This window comes from Rhagoletis pomonella, unplaced genomic scaffold (genome assembly GCF_013731165.1).
Source record: "Rhagoletis pomonella isolate Grant_MI unplaced genomic scaffold, Rhpom_1.0 Rhpom_scaffold_00007, whole genome shotgun sequence".
NCBI lineage: Eukaryota > Metazoa > Arthropoda > Insecta > Diptera > Tephritidae > Rhagoletis > Rhagoletis pomonella.
This window is the reverse complement of record NW_023458561.1, coordinates 17,650,364-17,666,947: the sequence shown is the minus strand read 5'-3', so window position 1 is coordinate 17,666,947 and position 16,584 is coordinate 17,650,364. Positions and strand designations below refer to the sequence as shown.

Below are 16,584 nucleotides of genomic sequence, written 5' to 3'. Positions count from 1 at the left end.
TCCAAACTTCTCACAGTTGTTGGCCTTGGTACAGCACACTAAATGGCCGAAAATTTAAAAAATCGGACAATAACCACGCCCACATCCCATATAACGGTAATTTAGAGAAATACAAAATCTTCGATAAATCAGTAAATAATAAAGCAAATTTATTCAAAATTTATGCCTTCAACAATTCTTTACCAAGAAATACGTTTATGGTAAAATTTTGGAAAATGGGCGTGGCACCGCCCACTTATGATCATATGTATATCGGTAACCGTTCTACCAATTTGTACCAAACTCGGTATTTTTATTGTATACATAAAAGCAAAACGTTGAAAATTATTGAAATCGGACTAAAATTACGGCCGCTTTTAATATAACGGTAAATTTCAGAAATGCTTGAAACTGCAATATTTCGAAATTTAAGGACGCTAAGTTACTCAAAATTTATACACCCCGGCTAACCATCTAGCGGTAGCTTTCGGAAAGGTGAAAAAACATATATTTAACACTTGCGCCGGGTATTTAATGTTCGGCTCCACCCGAACTTAGACTTTCTTACTTGTTTACTTTTGTATTAATTTACGTAGACCTGAAAAATAACACGGTGTAACACTGATCATGTGCAATGGGGTAAAGTCGTTGGGCTGGGTATGCAGTTACAGTTGCAAGACTATACTTAATCCCGACATGCGTCCTCGTTCGCGCACTCTGGGCAACGTGAGCAACCCATGTGTGAGATGCGGTAACCAACCCGAGTGGAGCCTTGGGTCACGGCAGAAAGAGAGGGAGCTTCGGTGGGGCTACTCCGACTTATTCTGTTTAAGGGCGCACTGAAGTCTGCAGCGTATATTCACCAGTAAGTGCCGCTGCAAGCGGGTGAATTCGGTTGCAAAACCACCCATGTACCAGCAAAGGGTTGTGCGCCACGTAAAAACAGGTTCCAATGAAAAAAACATCAAAGCCTTAGATGTGACCCCCCGTTTAATGACAACCACGGCAAACGTTAAAGAACTACGATTTAGGGCATGCAACTGGAAGGTTCGGACCCTTAATGAGGAAGGTGCCTCTGCCCGGCAGGTTGATGTCCTTGTAAAGATAAAAACTGACATCACCGCCATCCAAGAAATGCGTTGGACGGGGCAAGGAAAAAAAGTCTGTGCCTTGCGACGTCTACTACAGCTGCTATGTAAAGAGCGCAAATTAAGTCTTGGATTTGTGGTTGGAGGGAGACTCCATCGCCGAGTACTCTTGTTGTTGTTGTTGTTGTTGTTGTTGGTGTTGTTGTAGCGGCTACAACAACCCCGCCCAGATAGGCTAATATCTCAGTCGTTGTCGTCAAGTTCCACTAACGGCAGCCCCAAGAAGCGTGCAGCCTCTATGGGGTCGGTCCATAGGGACGACGCCGTTATGGTTGTGGGGTTTTCCGGGCAAGCGAAGAGATGTTTCGAGTCGTGAGGGGTCTCTCCGCATGCCGGACATTGGTTCGGCACATCCGCATTTAACCTACTCAGGTAGGAAGTACTGTCGTTCACCCCGGTGGACGGAGCGTCTAGCCACAATCTGCATCAAAGCGAGAATCTTCAAAATCTCGCTCATCTGCGCCCATGCCCGATGGAAGAGAAGGACGAGACGTCCAAGTTTGTTGAATATAGCATTTCTAAAAATTTTAAGCATTTTTATTTTTACATAAAGACATTGCCTATAATGTCAATTTTAAGTACCCAAATGGGCGTAATGGGCTACTTATGCGTATGGACCCTAGATCATCTAACGCTCGAGCAATATGATAAATAGACATTGAAATTTTATGAAATTGTATATTTTTGAAAGAGGAAAGGTGTGTAAAAAGCAAAAACAATATGAATAAATCATATTAACTTTACTACAGGTCTGAAATCACAAAAATCCCTTCAAGGAAATGGCAGAATTGGACTTTGTTGGAAGTTCACATGGGAAATCTGCTTACGACGGGATTGGAGGAAATTTTAAGAGACTAGCAGCTGGAGCAAGTCTTCAGCTCCCAAAGTCACAATAAATTCTTACACTCTAAAAAAAATGGGGTTAGAATAATTTAGAGAAAACCAAGGTGCTGTATGCGTCCAGGATAGATTCGCAAAGACACAATATATGTATTCCAGGAACGCACAAATGTCATGCCTTTATACCCCAAACATCAACAACACTCATTGCAAAAGAATATTCCACCTCCAATGATAGCTTCAAGGTTAATCCTTTTATTAAAACAAGAAAAAGGAAAGGTGTGTAAAAAATAAACCTAATGAGTAATAACATTATAACTTAAAAAAAAACCAACAACACGCTTTTATTACACTAAGAACTAAAAAGAAAAAAATTATTTATTGATTTAAAGATTCGTTAAATAAGGGTATGAAGTTCCCTAACTTGATGTTATTTAACCTTTTAAACTAGCTTAAAATAGGATTAGAGTAATTGGCTCGTAGTCATAGTCGAAATAAAGTCCACTGAAAAGTTAATTGCAGTTATTTTTTACAGGCATCCCATTGGTAGAGGGATTCGGGGGTACGAATTTGTGTTAACATCAAGAGCTGAAGTCTCTCTAGCTGCTAGTCTCTTAATATTTCCTCTAATCAAGTCGTAAGCAGATTTCCCATGTGAACTTCCAACAAAGTTCAATTCTGCCATTTCCTTGAAGGGATTTTCATGATTTCAGGCCTGTAGTAAAGTTAATATGATTTATTCATATTGTTTTTGTTTTTTACACGCCTTTTCTCTTTTAAAAATATACAAATTCATAAAATTTCAATGTCTATTTATCATATTGCTCGAGCATTAGACGATCTAGAGTCCATATGCATAAGTAGCCCGTTACGCCCATTTGGGTACTTAAAGTTGACATTATAGAAAATTTTTTTATGTAAAAATAAAAATTTTTAAACATGCTATAATCACAAAAAATAAAAATCAAAAAGAAAAATGTTTACTTAGTTTTTTTTGTTTTTTTTTTTCACATTGCACATTAATGTGAAAAATGTACAATTAAAGCCCGCAATAAGACGGAAGAAATACAGTTATTTCATTAAGTCTCGTTAAAAGGTTTCCAAGATACAGCACTTTAAAGAAAGGTATGTATGACGTTTTCTTAAAATTTAAGTCCCGTGTAAATAGGCAACCCTACGTCGTATCGGCAAAATATGCTGCACGGACATTCATGTCACCTAGACCTTCAATCTCTTTAACTTTCATCCGAATTCTGAGAGGTCGCGCACAGAGGTGGCGCGGTGGCATGAATGCCTCATCTATAAATAGAATTTATAAATAAAAAAATAAAAATAAACAAGTAATTTTTAGCAAAAAAAAACCGACTTCAACTCTCATGTAAAAAAAAAAATATATATATATATATCTCATGATCCACTGATCGGATCTTAACCAGATTAGTATAGGACCACCTCTGAGACACTACCTTTGCAAAAAGAATTATCGAAATCGGTTGACGTGGTCCAAAGTTATGCGGTAACATACATAAAAAAAAATAAAAAAAATATTCCGACGAACTGATAACCTCCTCCTTTTTTGGAAATCGGTTAAAAATTAAAAACGTCCGTGCAATAAATTTTCAAGATATTTTCAAAGAGGTTACACTTAATCACGTATATCTTACGAACCGATTTAAAAATCTTAGGGCCGGTTACTCAACGTCTGGTTAACACTAATCTGCGGTTAAACATCGTAATCGAAGTCTTCGACTCCATGCATACAACAGGGAGTCGGTAACGTCGATAACTATGTTTAACCGGAGATTAGTGTTAACCAGAGATTGAGTAACCGGCCCTTAATATCTAATATGGCAAATGAAAGCTAACAGAATTTTATATAGACCGTATATACATCACTTTTCGATAGGTCTGATAGTTTCTAACAAATTAATTAATCATTCCAATTTTTTTTTATGGTAAAGCCTGTTCTGTTGCAAAAAAATCAAGTTACTAATGAAGAAAATCCACTGGTAAATAAAGAAGTAATGGGTGGTGAAATGAAAATGCGCAAAGATTTTTTGTATGAAACATGAGTATAAAAGCGTGATAATTAGGTATACATGGCGTATGAGTAACATTATTTCCTGCTCATTTCTCATACACAAAATCTTTGCGCATTTTCATTAGACCACTCATTACTTCTTTATTTATCCACGGATTTTCTTCATTAGTTTCTTGATTTGTTTGTAACAGAACAGGCTTTAGCACAACTCCAAAAATTTGACATAGAACCTGTTTTTGCTTTGAGCTGAATAACGGTAAAATGAAAAATCTAGCTCGAGTTTTGGAATCAGCGCGCGATTCTACATACAAATTGGATAATGGCGTCTGGAGAACAAAAATCAAATTAAAATTTGTGATCCAGTGTAATTTGCAAAAATTGCGAAAAAAATTTACAATGTCACGGGTTTTGCCATTTTTCAACAATTTCTGGTGAAAATTCGTAGCATATTGAAATCCCAAAGTTATAGAGAATTTAATTCTCCACACCTTTTATAAGAACATTTTTTTTGACGCTTAGATCATGACCGGAAACGTGCTAAACATAGAGATATAAGGGAATTGGCTTAAAATTCATTTCAGTGTACGTTAACCGGTACAGTACGATGGCCAAAATTTTATAAGATGGACTACAAAGATTAAGAGCTTACAATGATAACATAGAGGCTAGGGCTGCCAGATATCTCTGTTGTCAAACCGGGACACTTTAGGGAGGGCCTCTCGCTCCCTTCTCTTTCATTTCGACGTGCGAAAGGATGTAGGGAAATTTTATATTGACAGACAAAAACAAAAACATAAAAACATGAGATCATGAGATCATTACAATGTACGCCAACAAAACAAAACAACTTATCACAACTAAAGCACAGAGAATTTTTTACAATGCATGAACCTTTTTTATTCTTTATAAAAATACAGTTTATACTAAATATATGAAAAAACATAAAAATAAAATTGTTAAACTTTGTGTTAAGCTCAGGAAAATTCAATAAATTTGCATACAAATTTGCAACATTCTAATCAGACTTTTTATAAAAAATGTTTAAAATGAAGTTTTGCAGCCCATTAAATTTAAGTTGATTTTTGGTATTGTTTTTACTGAGAGTTTCTTCCATACAAACTATGCTTAATAATTCTTTTTATATGGAAGACACTGTCAGAAAAAAAAAATAAATGCTAAAAATCAACGAAATTTGCTGGCAACTTCAGACTTGCACTTTATTAATTGGCTCAAAAGCTAAATTTAAAAAATTTTCTAAAAAGATTAGAAATTGTGATCTGATTAAAGAGCCGCCGAGCCAATAATTTTGTATGGCACTGTACTTATAAGTACTCTAGCTTTCATGAAAGAAAAAAATATAAGTACAAGATAACATCAAAATATCAGTCATATTTTTCGTTGCTGTGAACTTGTTTCAAAACTTCTGTCTTTTCCTTATTATAATTGTAAAACTCTGTGCACGTAATTTTGAACGTATTTAGGTACATATCGATGGCTGAGTGGAAGATCGACCTATCTCGGCAGCCAGTTCGAAAACGCCCTATCTCAGAAAACTTTTCAAGAACGCCCTACTTCAGAATTTGATTGAAAAACGCCCTAATTCAGAATATTATTGAAAAACACCCTACCTCAGAATTTGGTTGAATAACGCCCTATCTCAGAAATCGGTTCAAAAACGCCCCCTATCTCAAAGGAAAATACATTGAAAATAAGCTGAGATAGGGCGTTTTTGAATCGGCATCTAAGATAGGGTGTTCTTCAACCAAATACTGAGCTAGGGCGTTTTTCAATCAAATTCTGAAGTAGGGCGTTCTGGAAAAGTTTTCTGAGATAAAGCGTTGTTGAAAACTTTTTTGAGATAGGGCGTTTTCGAACTGGCTGCCGAGATAGGTCGATCTTCCACTCAGCCATCGATATACTAATCATCAACTATTGCTTGTGCAAAGTTCAACTATCTCGAAATATGACTATTTCACAAATTAAACCAGTGCACTGAGAGAAAGAAGTTTAGAATTAAAGAAGCGTGCTAAATTAAACAAAAACACGCATATGAAAGTGCACCAACCCAACTCGTAATACATTTTAGTATACAAATTTTAGTATTTAGTATAGAAATATTCAATTCAAATACGCCCATATTAAAATGAAGCGATTTGCAATTACCGATTGCTTTTTCATAATTAAGTTAAAAAAATATTTAAATTCCATGCTGTTAGTAATGGGAATTGAATCCTGACCCTCTGGAAATTAGCAAATTGTGGCAAGCATCGTCGCGCACTCAGCTACAGCCAGACATGTAAATGTGCATTTAAATGTTGAGTTTGAATCAACACCACGCGTGCGTGTTATGAAAGTATTATTTTTAAATACGAACATTTTTAAACGATAATCAAATAGAAAATACTCATGTTTACTATGCGTTATTTCCCTCAGTGAATTCATAACAGTTTTCTGATTATTACAACGCGTTTTTCCCTTAGTGTAGTGATTTTTGAACTTTTATTCAAATTTGTGCAATCAAATCAAAAACCGGGACACTACAACGAACCCCGGGATATTTTAAGGTTTGACCGGGATACCGGTACAAATAGTCTAAAACTGGGACATGTCCGGGAAAACCGGGACGTCTGGCAGCCCTAATAGAGGGCCGCCAGTAAAAATAGTGTGGCATTATACAATATTCAACATGGCGTATAAGCTAAACGTAAATTAGATTTTGTTTTACAACTTTTGCGCCACCGGAGGACCCAAACAAAAAAGTAGAAAGTAACAGCAGGTTCTTATGATTTGAGGTTGGTGATTACGAAACTAGAGGTTTAATTGTAAACATTCAAAATGGCGAATCAAATATGGCGGTCAAAAAATCAAAATTGAAACATTTTCCTCTGGAGTTCTTGGGCCGCTTATTACGAATCTGAGGAAAATCAATTCAAATGACAGACCCAGTATGGAAAAAAAAAATTCAAGTCGATCCGATTCACTTGAGACGTTTTACACGGGGGTTTTTGAGGTTGGTGATTAAGAATCTGAAGTCGGATTGGAAATATTCAAAATTGCGTATCCAATATGGCGACAAAAAATTTAAATTGATTAGATTCGTTTAAGGCTTTATAAAGAGGGTTCTTAAGGTCTCTGATTACGAATCTGAAATCGGATTTAAAAATGCAAATGGCGGATCCTTATTGGATCTACCATTTATCATAGAAAAAATTGTAGTCGCGCATACGTACGTGGCGTATGAGCATCACGTTAGTAAAAATCTGATCTGAGTTTAGATTCGTAATCAGAGACCTTAAGAACCCTTGCTTATAAAGTTTAATCTTTGTAATCCGTCCTATAAAATTTTGGCCATCGTACTGAAGAGAAAGAAATTCGCAGTTTTTGCAATTATTCACATTAAAAAATGTTTTTTTTTTAACCTTTTATATAACAAATGTGGGAAATTAAATTCTCTACAAATTTGTATTCAACCATTTTTTATTAAAAATGAAAAGTAAGCTTGCAAATCGTAAAAACCCCAAAAAAACCTAAAATCGAAGATGGCGCAATGTTGTCATATGAAACTTAGGGGCAGGACTGTGGATCCATGATCTACGTGTCAAATTGCTGCTACACATTTTTTATTTTCTTCGTACCAATTATGCTTGAAATGAGATCTGATGGCTGGCAAGCCATTTATGAAGGGATTGTGCAGCTCTTTAATATATTCAAACATACTTACATATGTTAACTTTTGTTAATTTAATCTTTTCCTTTACTCTGTAGAGTCTGCCTACGAAGAAAACTCTGGAAAACGAACGCGCCACATGGGGGAAAGGGGTTGAGTTTCTCTTCTCTTGTATAGCTATGTCTGTTGGCCTGGGTAACGTCTGGCGGTTTCCCTTTACAGCACTAGACAATGGGGGAGGAGCTTTCTTGATCCCTTATTTAATCGTATTGTTCTTAGTCGGCAAACCAATTTACTATCTGGAAATGGCGATCGGCCAGTTCTCAAGTTGCGGTTCCGTCAAAGTTTTCAATTTGTGTCCAGCGATGAGAGGTAATTTTTTTAATACGTGCCAAGAATGTACATACATATATAATAATTAAGAGAATTTACTCGAAATTTACGTTTTTGGAGATTTTAGCATACCAGCAATAAGCTCTATAAGAGGAATATGTTCAGTGTAAAGGCTTGTTTTCACCATGTCAAATTCAATGGCATTGGTCGTCAAAGAAAAGAAAAAACCATGATCAAATATGATTAAAAAGCGGCTTATCGATTAATTTCTATCAGGATAGGCATTTAGTGGTGTACATGCGCTGCTAAATCGGCTGTCGGTTTTGGCCCATATACATAAAGGAGATAAAGTTGTGCCAAAATATGTAGATAAATTCTGACGTGCAAATATGACATAGTGAAAACCAGCCTTAACAGACTACAAGCCTCAAAAATGGCGAAGATATGCGTATCTCCAACTATTTTTTTATATACCAACTACAGTGCAATCGCAATAGCTCGTAATCCAAGAGGCCACCTAAACATTGTTAGTTATCGCGATTCCACTATATTTGAATTAATCAAACTTCGATTGCCTTTTACATAAAATTTAAGTTTTGAATTATTCCCTTTATTATTTATATTAAAAGCTCAGTTAGTCAACGAAGTAGCGTAAACTTAGGTTGACGTACGTAGCAGCATATCAAATTTACTGTCGATAGAGAGAGAGAGCAGCAACGGCAACGTCACCGACATGCGGTGATGAGTTTTGATTAACACGCGAATCCCATAAGGTAGATCGTGTCTGCGTCAAACTACGTCTACGTTACGTCGTTGACTGTTCGAGCTTTAAACGTGAGATATATTCATACACATACATACATATTGGACATACATACATACATATGTAAGAATGTAGATTCACATATAAATTTTTTATGTGTAAGGTTTTTATTATGAACCGCAGAGGATTCCTGATTCAAATCATTTTTGACTTAGGGTCATTTCACATCAAGCGGACAGAAAAAAGTTACGCTTTAGAATTCGTTCATATTTTGAGTAATTGTAGTAATTTTTTCGAAGATCGAGCTTTTTTTGTGTAATTAATGCTAAATAACTTCCAAAACGTCAATTGCTTTGCATACGTACAAAGTATAATGTTCCATATCGCCGAACTACAATATATTGACAATATATACCTTCCCAAAACGCATCCGAAAAGTTATCGAAAAGTTATCGCATCGCTAGAGCAATCAGCGCATCAGAAACAAAGTTCGCTTAGCTTGTTACCTATTGGTTACCATTGGTGTTTTGAAAATGGTAAATTCAGAAAAATTATTCATTGCTATATTGAATATTTAAAACATGCAATGTATATGGTTGCACTGTGTCGCAACTTTGCATATACAAACAGTTTGAATACCGCAGTATAACAGTATCCAAACATTGTATTGATATGTTTTGGAAGACAGCCTATCTGTTTGTGCTTCACAGGGATAAAAGAAAAATAAAAATGGCCGCCCACTTCACAAATTTATTCTTTGGTTGCGACACCGCTTTTAGGCTCTTAAAAAAGTTACTTTATGTTTTTAAGTGAACTTTTAAACGAAACACCAGCTAATGAAGATGTTGGATATAGTGAAATACCGAGCGAAAGCATAAATGCACTCAAACTGACGCAGCAATAAAAATTCTTGACATTTTGAACCATCCAAAGGAGAAATTTAATGATCCCTCAGCATCTGAATTTATGGAAAGCATGATATTGACTACAGCACATCAGTAATGCATCAAATTAAACGAGGATTACGATGTTGTAATTTTAAATCCGAAATTTACTGGTCATCACTATGCAAATCAACTTCAAAAAGTTCAACTGTTAATAGCTAAGTTAGCTTTAGGACAATCACGACCATCTTATATACATATATAAATACTAAGCCCGTTTCTTTAGCTTTAAAACGACGTTAAGACGAAATCTCTACGATGAGTAGTACCCGATTAGTCAGAATCACGAAAAAATCAAAACTTTGACAGATAATATCTCCGAAGAAAAAAAAAAGAAATCCTCGAATACGGGTTAGCCTATTTCATGTATAAACCCGTAAAAAATTTGAAGAGAATCGGAGACATGATATAATAACACACATGCAAAAACAATAAAATCAGAGAGCTATAAGAATATTTTAATTGTTTCACCAACACCAGTTATGAAATTTTGACTTTTTATCTTTGATATTCTGTTTTTTTTTTTTTTACTGAGACTGATGAGTTCTCACTCAACCTAGTAAATTTCTGGTAAAATTATTAAATCATCTCATCAGGAACATGAAATTAAAGAAATTTTCAGACAAACTACTACAGTTAAGTATTTCCCGCTATGTAGCCCCTCAAAATGTTGTTGTTGTCGAGTTCTACTGTGAGAAGGGAGAAATATATGTATCTAAAATACATAGGTTTTTATGGAATGGTCAGTGTGATTTTTGTAGCTTGTGTTTTTAGCAAACCTTTAACAATTGAGGAAATATCTCAATTATTATTTAACAAACTAGTCATAACAACTTCTGAGAGAAAAAGTGTACTTTTGAATCTATTTCATCATGACCATTTCCAAGAATAGTAGCGTAGCATTAAGAAAGAAACCCTACCCGTTTCTTGACTTGCAGTATATACGCTGAAAGACGGTGAATAAATTATTAATTATGCCCGAAAACCGGTTGGTAAAGTACACAAAACAGCTACAAAGAAAGCTAAAGCAACTTGTCTCTTACTGCTCGTATAAATATATACACGCATATGTATGTGTAAAAGTACAATCCTACGTTAATTAAATATTCATTCATTTGTTTGAAAATCACCTGCGCAAATTTAAGTTTACACTAATTTTATATTACTTCGACGATCGTGCTTTTGTACTTGTACGTGTTTTCGATAGTCGCAAATATTGTCTACTATGCTGACCTGGACCACTTCAAACGTAAAAAACCACCACCTCTTCGTCGCCCATGGGCAATATGATTCGGCTGTCGAATGTGCCATGTTCCAAAAGGAGTAGTTCTCTAAGTGTCCCAAGTTATGCCGCGATGGACCAGAAGTGGTCCCATGTTATGCAGCGTTGGACTAGAGGTGGCCAGGTCCAATGACATCGCAATGTTAATGTAACCGTATTTTCCCCATATACGTACATATGTATGTATGTAAATACAGGTGAGGTGAAACAAGGCCCATGGCCATAAGGTCAGCTGACATTATGACCACTTCAATGGGACATAAAGTCAATGGATCACAATGTCAATTGACTTTATGCCCGTGTAAAATAAACGGCAAATATGGATGGTAAAAGGAAAAATTTTAATTTAACAAATTTTAGAGGATATATTTAATACAAATCACATGTTCAAATTCAAAATTTACGTTTTTAGAGATTTCATCATATAATTAATAAGCTTGGCAATGAGAATATGTTTAGCGCGGTTTTCTGAAGCAGGTTTTCAACTTTATCCGCCTTTTCTTTTTTGGAGAACTGGTTTCGTTTTTCAAAAACTGACTAGATTTTCTTTTAGAATAGCGAAGTTTAAAATTCTCTGAATTTTTGCAGTACGCAAAACTACTTTAAAAAAACTTAATTTTCATTTTTATTATTCTTCAGAAGCGCATAACTCGACAAATTTCATATAAGAAAACTGTGAGTCCATCCTTTCACAAGTGCAATTACTCAAAATATGAACTAGATACATAGCATACATGTAAATATGTACATACATCTGTTAAAGTATTTATTTACGTATTCATTATTGCCTTCATATATTTAGTCGTACAAATATACGTATCTATTTATGTACTTACATACATACATAATAGAGTTCATAACTAAAAAAAAATGCGGTTTTTCACCGGGACTACAAAATGTATTATACATATTTGAAGACTTTTACCAAAATATTTTACGTGAAAATACCTTCAAATATGGAGTTTTTTATGAAAAAAATAGTGTCTTAAAGAATTTAAAACGAAAACATCCCCTCAGATCAAACAGTTTAAGCTTACCAAATCTGCATAAAAATATTACATTTTTTTGAAATGAAATGAAATTTTCGATGCTGTTTTTAAACTTTTTTCAAAGATTGGTTTAAGGAAAACTTGAACTACTGGGCCGAAACTGTACCCATTTAGAGTTATAAAGTATCAGTGGAAATGTATTTTCTCACTGTTTTTATTTATTTGCAAAAAACCCCATCCCACTTTTTTCTGTTTAAATATCAGCACAGCTTAATTAGGCTTGGAATGACGCTCGTTCATCCTACCTTTCTCTTTCATATTTTGAATGAGTTTATTTGCAATTGAATGAAAGGGTGAGAAAATACCTCCTCACTGATACCTTATAAGTGTTAATCGGTATAGTCTTGGCTAGTTATTCAAGTTTTTCTTAAACCAAACTTTGAAAAAGTTCAAAAACTGCGTCAAGAATCTCATTATTACGATTTAGTTCAGTAAAATTAAATAAACTTGATAGGAAATTTGAAAACAATTTGTAACAGCTATTTATTGATGCAGTTTATTTCTATTGGACACGTAGATCATGGATCCACTTTTTTGTACCGTACATCGCTCTGTTTATCGCGTTCCCCACCGTGATCTAAGCATCATACAAAACAAATGTAGATACAAAAGTTGTGGAAAATAAAATTCTCTACATCTTAGGAATTTCAATATGCTATGTATTTCCACAGAAATTGTCAAAAAATGGCGGAAAACGTGACAATGACATTTTTTACGAAAAAAGCCTGCAAATCGCAAAAAAGAAAACAGCTAAATCTAAGATGGCGGAATGTTGCCAAATGAAATTTAGGGGCAAGACTGTGGATCCATGATCTACGTGTCAAATTTTTTATTTTTTTCCTACCAAAATTTATCTAATTTTACTGGGCTAATCGCTATGTTTGGCACTTTCTCGGCCGTGATCTGAGCGCCGTACAAAAAAAATAGATGTAGGTATAAAAGTTATGAAGAATAAAATTCTCTTATACGTCTTTGGAATTTCAATATGCTTGTATTTTCCACAGAAATCGTCAAAAATTGCGAAAACCGTGACAATGTAAATTTTTTTCGCAGTTTTTCTTAATTTTCTACAATAAAAAATGCTAGTTTTAAAAAACCTTCTACATAACAATTGTGGGAAATGCAATTCTCTACATATTTGTATTGAACCATTTTTTACGAAAAATGCAAACTAAGCTTGCAAATCGCAAAAAAACCCCAAAAAACTGAAATCCAAGATGGCGGAATGTTGCCGTATGAAATTTAGGGGCAAGACTGAGGATCCATGATCTACGTGTCAAATAGAAGTGAACTGCATCAAAAAATCGCTGTTACATTTTTTTTTAAGAAAATGTCTAATTTTACTGGGCTGATTCCGCAGATAATTTTTTTTTATATTTGTGTAGAAATTTTTTAAGCTGAAACTGTTTTGTCATCTGAGGTATGTATGCAATTAAAAAAAAAAACAAAAAACATTTTTATTCATAAAAAAACTCTATTTTTGTAGGTATTTTCAAATCGGTCCAGCTCACGTAAATCTTAATATTTTTCCGAAATATTTAGGTGGAAGTCTTAAAATATAATAGGAGATGTGGTGATCTCCGAAATAGCTGCTATAACTTCTACCGCTTAGACTTTGTTGCTTTTTCAATATTTCCTAATAAACAAAAATATTAAAAAATAGATTTTCTAATTCCTACATGTCATTTTAATGCATATGATCCGCATTATTTTTTATATACAACATAGAAGCGGTCATTTCTGCAAACTTCATTCGATTTTGTATTAAGTATTTTAGATTATAACACTATAGAAGTAAAAGGGCGATATGTATATAGAATACATACTATGTACATATTGCATAGACGTGTATAAATACTTATGTACGTATATTGTAAGCTGTAAATGCATTCATACATCCATATCGGCATAACTCATTAATTGTGAACGTATTAATTTTGCTAACTTCAAAGGTATTGGCATTGGTCAAGTATTGTCAATTTCGATTGTGACCACCTACTATGTCGCCATTATGGGCATGATTGTACGTTATCTGTTTGAATCATTCAAATCACCATTACCTTGGACAGTTTGCGAAGATGCATGGAATGAAACCTGTGTTGCATCCGGAACAATGGCCACACCAGAGCATGGTATTGAGTTGTCGACTGGAGCGTCGCTGCTTGACATTGGCAAAGCCGTTGTTGCAAACATTAGTGGAACATTGAATAATATCAGTGATAGTGTTAGTGTTATGCACCATAATGCCAAAACAATATCATCTGCAGAGTTATATTTTAAGTAAGTTTAACTTTACTCTGGAACCTTCAAAATTGTTTTGCTATCTTCTCTTACTTACTAACGCATCATATAAATTTACTAACGAAAAACGAATATATCTAATACATATTTCAACTGCATGCAAGAAGTAAAAGTATTTTTAAAGATACGCACATATAAATTCATAAGAAAACATATACATATGTACATAAATACATACATACATACATATCGACGTAATATCATTTCATGTACTGTGCCCAATTGGTTGGATGTAAATCAGATAGGGTCGGTTTCCAAAAAGAAAAGTTACTCGGGATTACTGCGCTAGAAGATTTGGGTTTCACCTCTTTAGGGTGACGGAAAAATTCATTACTCAAAAAATTTGAAATTTAACTAAAACTAAACGAAGATTGGCCGCCGTTGTGGTGTAGTGGTTAGCAGTGCGCTACCACTCCGCAGGGCCTGGGTTCAAGCCCGGAAGGCAATGGAAAACCTCCGAGCTTCTCATAAAAATACAATCGCCGTTCGGAGTCGGCGTAAAACTGTAGACAACATCAAGGCGCACTCTAACATATGTGTAAGCGCCAATCTATTCTTCTTCTTTTTCTTAAACGAGGGTGGGTAGAAATCGGGGGTGGTCTAAACTTGTTTAATCCAGCTACCCCGCACATCTGAAGAATATCAAAATATTCAACGTATGTACATATATTAATTTCAAAATGTGCGAAAAAAAAATTGCCACAAAATTAAATTTTTTAAGGTGTTTTAAGAACAACATCTTATTAGAAATAATATTTTTAAAATACATTGAAATAATATAATAAATATTAATTAGCTAAATTATTACAGTTAATCACTTTTATGAAGGATTCCTTAGACATATACATAAATTCATAGTAAAATTACACATTATTCCAATTACGGTGGGAAATACACCGAAATATAGGTATTATGACATGTTTACACACATATGTACCTATATGCGAAATAATGGCAGTGAGACATTTTGACCAGTTTCACCTTATATAAAAGTCTAATTCATAATTTTATAAACACAAGTACCAGGTTGACCGAGCTTTGCCCGGAGTGCATATACTTTATAAAGTTTTCAAGATTTGGATGGCTTTGAAAAAATATTTTGGAATTGAAAAAAAAACAATTGGATTTCGATATCTAGTAAGTAAATTTCTTACACTAAAATTTAAGAGGCAATCCCCTTCCGAAATACGCTGCAATTAATAGTACAAATCTTAAGCGTATATGTACTGTGTATACTTACAAAAAATGCTGATTGAAATTAACAAAATACAAATTTGTATTACACAGAAGCATTGCAGCCTTGGTCGAAAATATCTTCTGAACAAAGTTCTCAACAATACCTTTCATTTGATATCCATATTGCGGTGTTTCAGATAAATTGTGAAGAATCGAAAATAAGTGGCAACCTTACACAATTATCCAAGTGGATAACATTTTGTATATAGGGTTAGCATTGACTAAGAAACTTGTCCTGGTACCGTGAATAGTAATAGTTTACCTTTTTTTCTAAACAAAAAATTAAATATACTTGCTGTTCAAAATAGGTGGCAACCCTATTAAAAATGTTTTTTAATTAGGGACCTTTAAAATAGCTTTCATTTGATACCCATATTATGATGTTTTAATTAATTTGTAACTAATTTCGAATAGGAGGCAACCTTATACGAGTCTTCTCGGAAATAATGCCTACTCAGGTAACCTTAAAATCCAAAACTATATCTGTGTACAAAATTTCAACAAAATCGTTAGAGCCATTTCCGAGAACCCTATGGATACATATATACAAGAATTGCTCGTTTAATGTAATAAGATATATGTATAAAAATCGTCATTTCAAATTTTTCACAAAAATTATAACGATTCAGCAGGTTTTCCCAAATTTTTTTTTAACAAATTTTCGTATAAAAATGTTTAGGATATTCACAGTTTACTTTTAAAGTTAAAAGGGTGCAACTTTAACAAGATAACACACTCGAGCTGTGAGCAATCCTTCACACATGTGTTTCAAATGAACAGTAAAACAAATACAGTAAGATATATATTTAAAAATCTTTCAAATTGTGCCCACCTTATGCTTTTCTGCTTCACTTTCCATTTTTTCTTAGCGCGAATAATTAGCTGATCAGAGATGAGAGTTTAACACAAAACAAAAACATGAGACAAAGTCGAGTAATTTTACCCAAAAGTGTTATCTCTAATTAGTATGGGAACCAACAACAAACAAAGTTACCACATGG

The 16,584-nt window shown here is 34.2% G+C and overlaps 1 protein-coding gene across 8 annotated transcripts in view; it reads left to right on the top strand.

Annotated features, from left to right (window-relative positions):
• Positions 1 to 16,584, top strand: part of LOC118742389 (sodium-dependent nutrient amino acid transporter 1) — a 59,172-nt gene that overhangs the window by 25,780 nt on the left and 16,808 nt on the right. For 6 of the 8 annotated variants that reach the window (XM_036474430.1, XM_036474434.1, XM_036474432.1 and 3 more), the window contains 2 exons: positions 7,774 to 8,047; positions 13,999 to 14,326. In XM_036474430.1, the coding sequence (XP_036330323.1) occupies positions 7,774 to 8,047; positions 13,999 to 14,326 (602 nt within the window). Of the gene's footprint in view, positions 1 to 7,773; positions 8,048 to 13,998; positions 14,327 to 16,584 lie in introns of those variants that run through there. The other 2 variants (XM_036474436.1, XM_036474437.1) reach the window with 1 other exon arrangement.